Source organism: Pagrus major, chromosome 11 (assembly GCF_040436345.1).
Source record: "Pagrus major chromosome 11, Pma_NU_1.0".
In the NCBI taxonomy this organism is placed as follows: Eukaryota; Metazoa; Chordata; class Actinopteri; order Spariformes; family Sparidae; genus Pagrus; species Pagrus major.
Window position 1 is genome coordinate 31,136,320 of NC_133225.1, and position 11,660 is coordinate 31,147,979.

Below are 11,660 nucleotides of genomic sequence, written 5' to 3' on the forward strand. Positions count from 1 at the left end.
GTTAGAGGCAGGGACATGACATGACGAGGTGGACTGAGATAGCGACATAAAAAACCCCTCCTGTCACATGACTTCTTAGCTGTTCTGCAGACATGAGATTCGACATATCATATCGATAACAAGACAAAGTTCCTGCTGTAACTATCTCTGCAGGATCAACGATGAAAGCCGAGGTTTTTCAAACAGCTGCTCTGGCCTCAGTGGCTTTAACAGTCCGAGCAGAAGCCCACAGTCCTCGGCTGCTTTCAGTTCAGGAAAGACGAAACAGACAGGAGACATTTTTTCAGGTGCTTCTTGTGCCCAGTGCAGGAGTGATGCTGGATGTTATGGCACTGCTGCTGCTGCTGCTGCTGCTGCTGTTAGATTTCTTCTTTAAAAGGGTTTCCACCTCCTCTTCATCATTGAACGAGTTCTTCCCGTATCGGTCCTTCCACCAGGCCTGGTACTGGAAGGGGAGAGCAGAGGGAGAGTCAGAGTGAGTCAGATGAATTACAGAATCAAAGAGAGGAGGGAATTGAGGGAAAATAAAGTTTCATTTCGTATGCTTCAAATGACGTCATTCTTACTTCAACTGAAACCCCCTCCTGAGTCCCAACACACTTTAAGATGTCCAAAATCTAACTTTCCAAAGCCGACCATCAAGATAAAGATATGTGGTCTGAACTTTTCTCTCAAACTTTTTATTCATCTTCAAGCTCATCCTCACTCCTGTGTGCAAACATGTGTAACCCTGTCCCAAAGAAGAACACTCCCACACAGAGTTTATAAGACTGCAACTCCCCTCCAGTTAGTTAGAGCTGAAGAAGTCTCTTGGATGAGAGGTGAACCGCCTTCAAGAAACTGAAACAAGTCCAGTTGCCTACAATACAGCACATAGATTTACCATGACCTGGATGACTGAGAACCTTCATCAACATGTGCCAAAGTATGTACTCTCACCTGCCTTTGAATGTAGACGATCAGAATAAGTTCCTGTTTGAGCATACCCTGTGATAAAGCCAATGTTATATTCAAAATAATGCGTTTATCGTCCTCGGGCAGCAGTAGGAAGTCTAATAATAATCCTTGTTGGTGACTTCGACAGTCAAAATACGTCCACTCAAAGTGTCTGACATTACAGACCTCTACAGAGAATCAGGAGTAAAATCCTTTTTGTTTAACCAGAAACAGCTGCTATATCACTCCTGCCAAATCCACCAGACTTCATTTGAAACAGTAATTTTATCATCATCAAGCATACGTAATTCAAGTGTCACCAAAACTGTCTTAGTTTGTCTTTCAGTTCCAACAACCATCAACTCTGGTTTGGTCAAAATAAACCCTTAACTCACCGCATTAGCTGTGAAAATACTGGGAGAGGAAGAAGAGCGAGGTCAGACAGCAGAGAAGCATCGGGGGAAAACAGAAGTAGAGCCACGATCTTTTCACATCTAACGTGGTCAGTTAAGAGTTACCAGAGTTAGCGATTGTTTGAAAAGTGAAAATGCTAACCAAGATGGTTTTATTTTGTTTCTGTCAAACTTTTTGGAGCTATTAGTCATTTACACACCAACATATTTAAACATACTATAGGGTCCAGGTTTTAAAGTACCAGAATTCCCCTTTAAAAACCCCTTCCTGCAATGATATGTAAGTGTGCACCAGGGTGCATCAGTACTGTACACAGTGACATCATTGTTGGATGTGGTTACAGGTGCACACTTGTGCCCCCCCCCCAAAAAAAAGTCTTAAAAAAGAAGTGAGGGTGATGGAACGCTGGTGTTAAGTGACTCTTTTAGCAGCTACAGCAACAGAAGAAGAGCGATACCTGTTAACAATTTGTTGGCCAACAGCGTTTAGTGTGAGGCCACACTAAAGAAGACGTGAACAATGTCGTCCTACACAGTAATACTGAAATCATAACTGGATGTTGTCTTCCACCTGCACTGACTTCAGTGGTCCAACTATGTGTCCAATATGTGTTTCTACGGAAGCCCAGGACGGCCGTGCTTTCAATTATTTTTGAATGCCATTATCCCAAGGTAACAAAGCTCATTTTCTCATGATGACGAGTTAATTTATCTTGTTATCTTAAGAAAATGAAAGGCCGAATTCTTGGGAAAATTGTAATTTATCATGACAGAACGACTGAAGAGAGGACCATACATACACACACTTCTCTGCGGGGAAGGTTTGGGAGTTTTAAAGCAAACTATATGAACTTTTTTTTCATTTTTGCCATTTGTTATAAGAATAGTTTGGCTAAATAAATAAATAAGTATAGACTTACATTCAGTGGTCAACTTAAAGCAGATGTGGTGCAGCCTAAAAAAATCTCAAAAAAATGAAAATGTAAATGAAAACTGTTCTTGACTTCCACATGTTTCTTGTGAATCCCTTGTGATAAACAGTTTGAATCCCACATACTGGAGAAAAGGTTTGACATAATGACAATTTAATGATCCTTACTTCAAGTCAGATCAGTGGATCGTCACTCACTTCTGTCAGCTCTGTGTTTTCAAACTCCTCCAGCTGGCGCAGGAAGCCCAGATTGGGCCCTGCACACGGCCGAGCCGCCCGCACCGCCGCCAGAGACTCCACCCAGCCGCGCCCCGTCACCGTCATGATGTAAGCCACCACCAGAGTCACGCTACGGGACACTCCTGCAACACTGAGAGCACAGAGCCTCACAGTATGATGCTAGTTAATCACCACATATTCAGATTCTCTTATTTAGTGTACAAAGAAGTGAAACCCCTTTTTTCTAAAGATGTGGTTAAATAATGATTCTGCAAGTTTGATATGTGAAAAGATGAAAGGTGATGAGATTTATGATGAAAGTATGAACCAAACTTCAGTCCTGTTCGGTGACAGTGATGTGGCTGAAAATGAAAATTGGGTTAATAAAATAAGACGACCCCCAGATGAGCCAAATACTCATTATTATAGACAGAAATCAACCAAACCTGAAAATGTATGCTCCTTCCTTTCAACATCCTCACATGCAAATTACACCAGTTTCAGTTGTTCTCATGTACAGGATATTATGCACTAATGTCAAAGACGTTTTTAATTTGTTATTTGTAAAAATAGTTGAAGAGCACAACGCAGTGAATAACCAAAGACATAAGAGGAGTATTTTGTTTGCAAAAATAAGAAAGAAAATCTCTGCATGTTATATTAAGATAAAGTACATTAATACAGGAAAAAAACAACCATCTGTAATTTTATTTTCACTCACCAGTGGACGAGGCAGCCCTCTCCTTTCAGCCGGGACTCGTGGATAAACATGATGCTGTCTCTGAAGTACTGAGTCCTGGTAAGATTCAACACACTGAATTAAAATGCAGATCTTGATGACAGAGACCTGAAAAAGATATATTTAACCACCAGCTAGGAAATATTTTACTATGTTCAACATAGTATCATGGCAGTTTATGAAGATTTGTCTAAAAAGACATGAATTAAAAAAAAAAATGTGTGACTGCAGCATTACTATTTTCTGTGCCAGCACCACGTGTCTTGATGAATGGCTGAATGAAACACAACATTTATGAACCATAATTCAAGGTTCGTATCCAGTCTGTAGTTGGGTTTAAGTAATAAAAGCACTTTGGTTAATGTGAGGAAAGGATATTTTGTTGTTTTGTTTTTGTTTTGTTGTTTGATATTTGTTTTAGTTAAAAGCTGTTGGACTGTGGATTTCTTTGTGAAGGACTCGGGTCGGGTTTTCCACTTCAGTCCAAAGGATGCGGCTTCATATACATTATCAAGTGCCTCGTCTCAGTGCCTGTCTCCACTCCGCTAACAGAGAGCAACCGTAGCTAACGTTTGTTTACAAATGGAGTCCAGCACAACACAGAAGTTCTACAGAGCCCCTTTAAATTCCATCACTATTTCACGAACTGCTGTGATACTGGGTTGCACTTTTAATAACAATATCTCTTAAAACTCTTGGAATTATTCCATGTATTTACTTAATGTTATTTGATTCAACTTTATAAAGTCCTGATGTTGTAGTCTGCAGTGTTTATTCAATCAAATATGGATTGCTGAATCAGTCCTACAGCCAGAGAAAAGGGCACATTTTTGTAAAATGGTATGAACTGTTGGATCATATTAATCAGTTATTAATGGGATTGTTCCTACATGTGATCTTTTTCAAATGACTATTCTGTAACTAATAAACTATTCTGCATGGTTAATCTCTAAAATTAGACTCTTATCTGACTTTTATCCCCTCTTTTTTGCAACTACACTTGCCACGGATCATCAGATGGTTGGTACATCAGTTACTGAAGAACTCTCAAACACTGTATATATGCAGTAAAAGTACTCACAGGTTCTGCTTGGAGTGGTCTGCAGCAGATATACACAGGTACGTCATGTCCTAGAGGGTGAAGGAGGGAGCATTTTTTGCATATGAATATAATGAATTAATTAATGTACAGCAGTTAACAAAGTGTCATAAGATCTTTCATCCTGTCAGGTCATCTGGGTCTTAACCACTTCCTGTTTCTCGGTAGATGGGACGGCCCCTGAAACCTTGCCCCTCTGACCCTGCCGATGTGGCAGGTCATAACATAACGAAGTTCGTGTGTGTGTGTGTTTGTGTGTGTGTTTCTATACTGTGCACCTGGCAGCTGATGGTACATGCATGTGGACAGAAACTACCCCGTCCCGTTATGACTGCACGGCTGCAAAAACCCCTGAGCCCTCTGGGACACGCTGAGCTCTGGAAGTGCTCCAGACAGGTTAGCTCGCACACACCAGCCACAGATGAACTACTCACGCACACACACTTCAACACAAACACTAACTACACATATCTAAGGAGCATGTGTCATTCGTGTCATTAATATTGTAATTGTTGACAGAAAAAGTCATGTCATGCAAACAAATACTGAGAAGTCTTATATCTTTGTACAATCGCTCTTAAAACTCCTCATGACCATGACTCAGTGATTTGTAATATACACCATAGACTGACAGGAAGCATGCATATACTCCCAGTCTACATGCAAACTGTAGATAAGTGCTGAATTAATTTTATTGACTTGCAAAAAGGCTCCAGTTTTGTTCTGTAAAACTAAACGTGTCATTTTATCCTGCAGTATGTTAATTAGAGCCACATTCTGTACAGTAAATGTCACATCAGACCTCTGAGATTTGGTGGTTGCAAATTCTACCTTCCTCTCTCAGGACCCATCGTGCTGTCTTCCAAGAAATCAATCAGTCAACAGTTTGACTGTTAGGTATGCAAATAAATCATCCCATCTGGCCATTCGGGCTAAACAGACCTGAGTCATCATTCACGCCACAGAACTCAAATAGCTGCATCATCCATATCAAATCATCCTGCGATTAAGATGAAACATTTGTGCAGCAGCTGGGATGAAAGAGCTGCTGGGTGAAGGGAAGTCAGACATAAAATCAGGCCCAAAACCCTTTTTAAAAGTTTTGGTGGTTGACCAGTTTTGGTAGCGATACTGTAATACACAAGTTGCTGTTTCTCTTCAGCGTTCAATGAAACATACATGGATGGAGAAAGTGCAGAGAAATGTCTGAGCACTTTTCATGCTCGCTTTCAACAAGAAAAGATGAAAGTTGTGAAAGCGGACGCTGAAGATCAAGATTTTCAAAAACAAGTCAGACGGACTCGGAGACGGAGAATTTCACTGGAATAAAATGACGATTCAATTCAAATTTATATGGATCATTCATTATTACTCTGAAAGGATAATACATTTTAATTCTCCACTAACAGATTTTGCAGTGAGAAGCTATATTCTTACATCTGATACCAAATGGAAATCTACTTTCAACCTACCAGGTTCTCACAGTAGAATCACCTCTTTCTCTGCTTCTCACACTCACTTGCTCACGTACACCCGAAAAAACACCTTTTGCCTCTCTTTCATACACAAACTGACACGTCTAAATGCAGCCATGAAAAGCCAGAAACCTCTTTTTTAATGTAGTTCCACTTTCAATACTTTATGGACTTCAAGCTGAGCTGAGCTAAAATCATCTTGTGGGGAAAATATCTTGTCGTGAACCGGCCTGCATCTGTATCACAGCTGCATCTGAGACTGAAAACTACATTCACATTTTCAGATACTGAACGATATTGAAGCATCACGGTCAGTCAGAAGACTGCTTACTTGGTAAAACCTGGGTGAATTCCAGGTGAAGACAAAAGGACTTTCTATCAGAACATCTGACTTTCACACCGACTGAAGTGGTCTATTTCAGAAGCCTTTGATAAAAATCTATTTGACTTTGGTATAAGGGATATTACTTTACACCCTTTTATCCTTTCAAGATGAAATTACACTGACCTCATGACCCTCAGATAATAAATAGATTGTTGAGGATTAAACCTCAGAGAATAACTTCATGTAGAGCTGAAACTATTAGCTGATTATTCAATTGGGTAGAAAATTAGAGGTTTAGATAAATGATCGCTTGTTTAAGTTTTCTAGCACAAATTCTGAAAAGTTTCTGGTTCCAGCTTCTCAAATATGTTCTGATACTTTTCAGACTAAACAATGAATCAGTTGATTGGAAAATAAATCAACAGTTTAATCAATGATGACAGTAGAGTTAGTTGCAACGCTGATGAAGATATTAAATCAGAAAAGACAGTGTAGAACTTCAGGTTTGCTGCCAACTTTTCACACTTTCAGAACGAGTACAAAGCAGCAGGGACACTGAGGGGGGAAACAACAGCGGTGAATTCAGGGGAAGTTGTGTACTTTGTGGGTGGTTTAATGTTGGCCAAGAGGGTCACACAGGTCAACATAAGAGCTCACCTCAAGGATGGGTGCAGCTGTGTCATGGATGGACAGGATGTGGGTGATGTTGTGCTGCGCCAACAGCTCCTTGTCTCGTGCATCTGCGGATCACAAAGAAAATCAAGAAATGTCATATTTCTTCCCATCCAATCACAAAGCACCCCATATGAGGTCTAACCTAAATTAAGCATTTTCTCCCCAACAACAGCCCCCCTCCTCTGAAGTCTCCCAAGCAAATGTGGTCTTATGGCTTAAAAGTGTTGCTCTTGTTTTGAACTGAAAGAAAAACCGGAAAACCAGTGTTTCTAAAACAGTGCAGCAGCTTGGGCCAAAAGCAAGAAACAGTAATTGTTTTAATCAAATTTTGTTCTTTAAAAGGAAGCCAAATGTTTTCTACCTTGGACAGATGTGTCTTCAGCACTTTTTTCTCATGCTTTGCAAGTGTGCAGGATGCTGAGGCCACCTAAGACAAAGATGAGTCTGTAGCCACTGAACCCTCCTGCTACCCAAATCAATTAAACTAACCCCAATTTCACAGTCTGTATAAAAAACTTCATAAAATATAAATTGGAACATATTCACTGTATATATTTATATGTATGTGTACATATAAATCAAAGATACTTGCAGAGGAAACACAATCTGTTTAGGCAGGTGTACTATAAGCCAGTGACTTGAAGGTCATAAACTGAAATGATTCTTGAGTGTGTCTGTCATGAAGAAAATATTTTTATGGGGTGTCAAGCGGCAGACACAACGTTACATGTTGTAACACAGTGTTCTCTTGAGCATAGACCAGTGAAACTGCCCTACAAAGCCAATATGCAGTCACTAGGCATACATATTTGGTCAAACTAGAATTAAGACTGGAATCTAAATGATTTGGCCATAGAAATGTATAATTTATGTTAAAATGAATGTAAAATTAGCAATAAATACAAAAAGATTAAAACAGACAGCCAACTATCAGCTAAACCAAGAGAGCTACAACAAGCTAGCTGGTGAGATATCCACAGCTAAAGCTGAAAGTAAAGTTAGACTTCTTAAATACACATTTTAAATAAACTGACATCTTGTTAATTCAATTTCATTCAACATAACAAAGTGCGGTCGTAGGTAAATTCAACTGTGTAGGCCAACAACAAAAACCTGGCCAATGCCAAAGCTAAGCCACGGCTACATATGTGGTCAAAACTGAATTCTGTTTTCCCATATACAAATTATTATGCCATATAAGTGTATAATTTCTGTATGTAAATACCCATTTTTGATAAAATCATATCTTGGTAAGTCAGTTTAATAACAAACTATGGCAGCAGTTAAATTCAAACATTATGTTCAATGAAAACCCAGCTAAACTCCTTTTAAAGCTAACGTAATTAGCTTAGCAGAGTAGCAGTATCTGCCATCTCAGTTTCTGGTGCAAATGGAATCTGTTGAAAAGCTCACACATTTGAATCTATGAGAGAGTGAATTTATTTAGGCCTACTGTCTTATTACTTTATATTGCCTTAAATGCCATAACATTCAGACATTACTCAGTATGCTGCCCAGCCCGAAAAACCTTTCATTTGAATGTTTACTCAACTCCACTGCTTCTGTAGTTACTGTTCTGCCTTGCATTGTAAAAGAATTAAGAGGTTTACTCTTCCTTGTAAAAAATAAAACATACTGAGCAAAATGGATAAAAGAAGATTAAGGCATGATTAATATGAAGAGTGTCAGATTTCTATTTGGCAATGATTCCTTGAACATGTCATGGTAACAGAAAGTGATCCATATTTATTAAACGTGTTCCTGTAACGTCACCAATTCATGTATGCACTCAAAAAACAGCCTAATCATTGCTTTCGCTGCTTTATGGAAAGATGTGCAGTAGGCCTGTAGTACACACCAGGGACACCCCCACACTGCGGGGCATCCCCTCCCACACCAACCCTCGTGTGGCCTTCCTCTAGCTGCTGACAGAAAGCTGCATACCAACCCCCACACACTCACATAGAAGCAAAAAACACAGTGTGATAGTGTTTTTTTAACACCAAAATACACTACTTCAATCATTCTGCTGTGCACTGTGACTTCTTCACTCTATAGAAACTGAGCTCAGTGTAGCATCTCACCACATGCACACCCATATGAGGAACTGAAACATACTCTGTTACATTATCCTGAAAATAAATCAATTCAAATGGCAAGAAGCAGGACATCTTACCTTTAATATTTCCTAGATAAAGATTAGGCAGGACCTAAAGAAAATTAGAAATGCAGTCAAAAGAAGGACGCAGAGGTTGTGAACATACAACAAGGTAATTACAATTTGTTTAATTGTTTAATTGTGGAGATTTGATACTGTACCTTGTTTATTCCATTACCCATGTCAGCAAATAATGTCAAGAAAATCAACTTTAGGACACAAATTGATTTTTTTCACCAGGTTATTAAAGCTGCTCAAGCTGTTTAGCTCCAGTTGAATCCTCTCCCCAGAAAGACAATCGGTCACTGGCTGTTACTTCGTCAAATCACCCTGACGGCTTTTTTCTGTGACCCAGGATATCATAAAGCCCTCGACGCGTCCGCAGCTCATGTGCTGAGTGCCACTTGATTGAGAATATGCTGCTTGGGATGATGTAATGTGACCTTAACAGTGGAACACCCTGCTTGGATATTTATATTTAGACCAAGGGTCGGTCATGGGACTGTAGATAGGCACATACCAGGCAGACAAAGATGGTTGAGAGCCAGCGGGCAGAGGAGAACAGATCCAGCAGTGAGTGACGTCTGGCTATCACTATCTGCTGAGACGTTACACCATATAAGGAGCTCCTCTGAATAAGGCTCAATTTAGATTATATTCCCAAGTTTTAAGACAAATTGCAATATTACATTTTTTTAAATGAGCTTCTTAGTTTGACTGTACATTTTCCATTATTTAACATGAAACATCTTCAGTGTTTTTCATTTTGTCTGTGCTCCTCTTGGTTGGTTTGAAGTGGGCAGGAAGAGGTTGGAAATAAAGTGATGTCACATATTTCTATGAACCAATCAGAATTTAGCAATATTTGAAATTCAATATTTCAATATCAAAATACGATGACAGTTGTAGGGGTGTTTCCTGAAGGTGCGAGGCCATAGTCGATCAAATCTGATCAAACACAATCCTGATGAAGCAGAGAGTTTGTTTTTGAGCACTACACAGATAATACAAAATAACTTAATGTGTTTTTTTCCTAAATTTAACTTTGATTGTTTCATATTTTATAATGAATATTTTAATTTATAGAGAAATACTTTTGAGATCATGTTTTCAGGGGAATTTACTTGCACAGCCTGAAATTCAGTCACTGTCTAGTAAACTCTGCTTCACATCAGACACATAATTGAGGTGTTTCTTCCTCTGTACCATGTTCTAAATTCACTGAATTTAATGTTAATGAATAAGTAATAACTTTGACCCACTGGTGGGTCCAGAGGAAAGGTCAGGGGATCACCAAAGTGAGTCGGATTCACCTCAGGGGACCACGAATATCTGTACCAAATGTCAAGGAAATCAATCTGTCATCTGTCACAGTAATTCTCTCCAAACCAAAAATGTTGACCTGCTGGTGGCGCTAAAGTTACAGTGAGGGGATCACCAAAGTCAGCACAATTGATCTTCAGCGGACCGTGAATGTCTTCACCAAATTTCATGAAAGTCTATATAACAGTTTCCAATATATTTCCATCTGAACCAAGCCAACATATCTAGAGCCACTTTGCTGACATGGCTAAAACACGAAGATATTCACTTTGTTTTATAAATGATAATTCATTATCATAAACATTGTTTTATCAGCTTGATACTTAATTACTTTCCCTAATTGTATAAGGATTTCGTATAAAATATAACTATATTCTGTCTGGCGAACAAAGAATCTCCTCCCATTTATTTTAAATTCGAGTCGACTCTCAGTGGACATTTGCTTGAATCTGCATCCGTCACTGCATTTCCAGTAAATTCTGCTTCATCTTCAGCACATTGCTCTGAGGCGATTGGGGTATTTTTAGCCCGGCTTTGTCGTCTTGTCTTGTGTTCCTGTGTGTGGCACAGCTCAGACACTCTGACAAGCAGAGGAGAGTGGAGGCGTTTACAAAAAGCAGCCTACCTGCCTGCCTCAGAGAATTAGGTCTGAACAGCTCATAGCAAGCGGCAAGTCAAACCCATTGATAAACAGACGCATCACAAAAAGCTGTTTTGAATAAAAGGTGAATAAAAAAACACCTTTGTCAGAGCAGCGCTGTGTGTAGGTGTGTGTCTGTGTGTGTGGGAGGAGGAGGTGGGGGCTGTGTTGTATAGACTAAAGGAAGTGAGACAGTGATGATTAAATTGATCTTTCAAAACAGAAAGAGAAAAAGTTAACTCAGAAGTTACTTACAACGCCTTACAGACAGTTACTCTAACGCCACATCTAACTATTATTTTCACCGTGGATTAATCTACTTAAAAAGCCTACTGTAATCTCCCAGAATCCAAGGTTATGTCTTTGAATTGTTTGTTTTACTTAGTTGACAGTCCAAAACCCAAAATGTAATAAAATTATGGTGACATAACACAAAGAACAGTAGTAGATCCTCAAATTTAAGAAGCTTGAACCAGAGAATGTTTGGTGTTTTGGCAGTCCGTCCGTCTGTTGGTTGAAAAATCCATCACTTTGATCCAGACAGAATATCTCAACAGCTATTTGATTGCTATGAAATTTTGCACAAATATTCATGGTCCCCAGAGGATGAAGTCTTTTGCCGTTAGTGATCCTCTGACTTTTCCTCTAGCACCACCATGAGGTTAACATTTGTGATTGTGAGAGAAATGTTTCAAAATCTATTTGAATGGATTACCATCAGATTTGG

General features: G+C 39.3%; 1 protein-coding gene across 1 annotated transcript; it reads right to left on the reverse strand.

Annotated features, from left to right (window-relative positions):
- Positions 1 to 283: 283 nt before the first annotated feature.
- LOC141004310 (dual specificity protein phosphatase 22-B-like) lies at positions 284 to 9,152 on the reverse strand. Its single transcript, XM_073475740.1, has 7 exons — positions 9,132 to 9,152; positions 8,989 to 9,022; positions 6,795 to 6,877; positions 4,320 to 4,369; positions 3,221 to 3,295; positions 2,479 to 2,650; positions 284 to 445 (listed from the first exon to the last, which is right to left on the reverse strand). The coding sequence occupies exons 1-7, from the start codon at positions 9,150 to 9,152 to the stop codon at positions 284 to 286; spliced, it is 597 nt and encodes a 198-aa protein (XP_073331841.1).
- Between the last annotated feature and the right edge of the window lie 2,508 nt (positions 9,153 to 11,660).

What these genes read in the sequence shown, in the direction of transcription:
- LOC141004310 (XM_073475740.1), bottom strand. Translation starts at nt 9,152, where the DNA reads ATGGGTAATGGAATAAACAAG. An exon ending in GAGGGCTGCCTCGTCCACTG is followed by an intron (nt 2,651 to 3,220) that starts GTGAGTGAAAAT and finishes CTGTGCTCTCAG; the next exon opens with TGTTGCAGGAGTGTCCCGTA. An exon ending in AAAACACAGAGCTGACAGAA is followed by an intron (nt 446 to 2,478) that starts GTGAGTGACGAT and finishes CTCCCCTTCCAG; the next exon opens with TACCAGGCCTGGTGGAAGGA.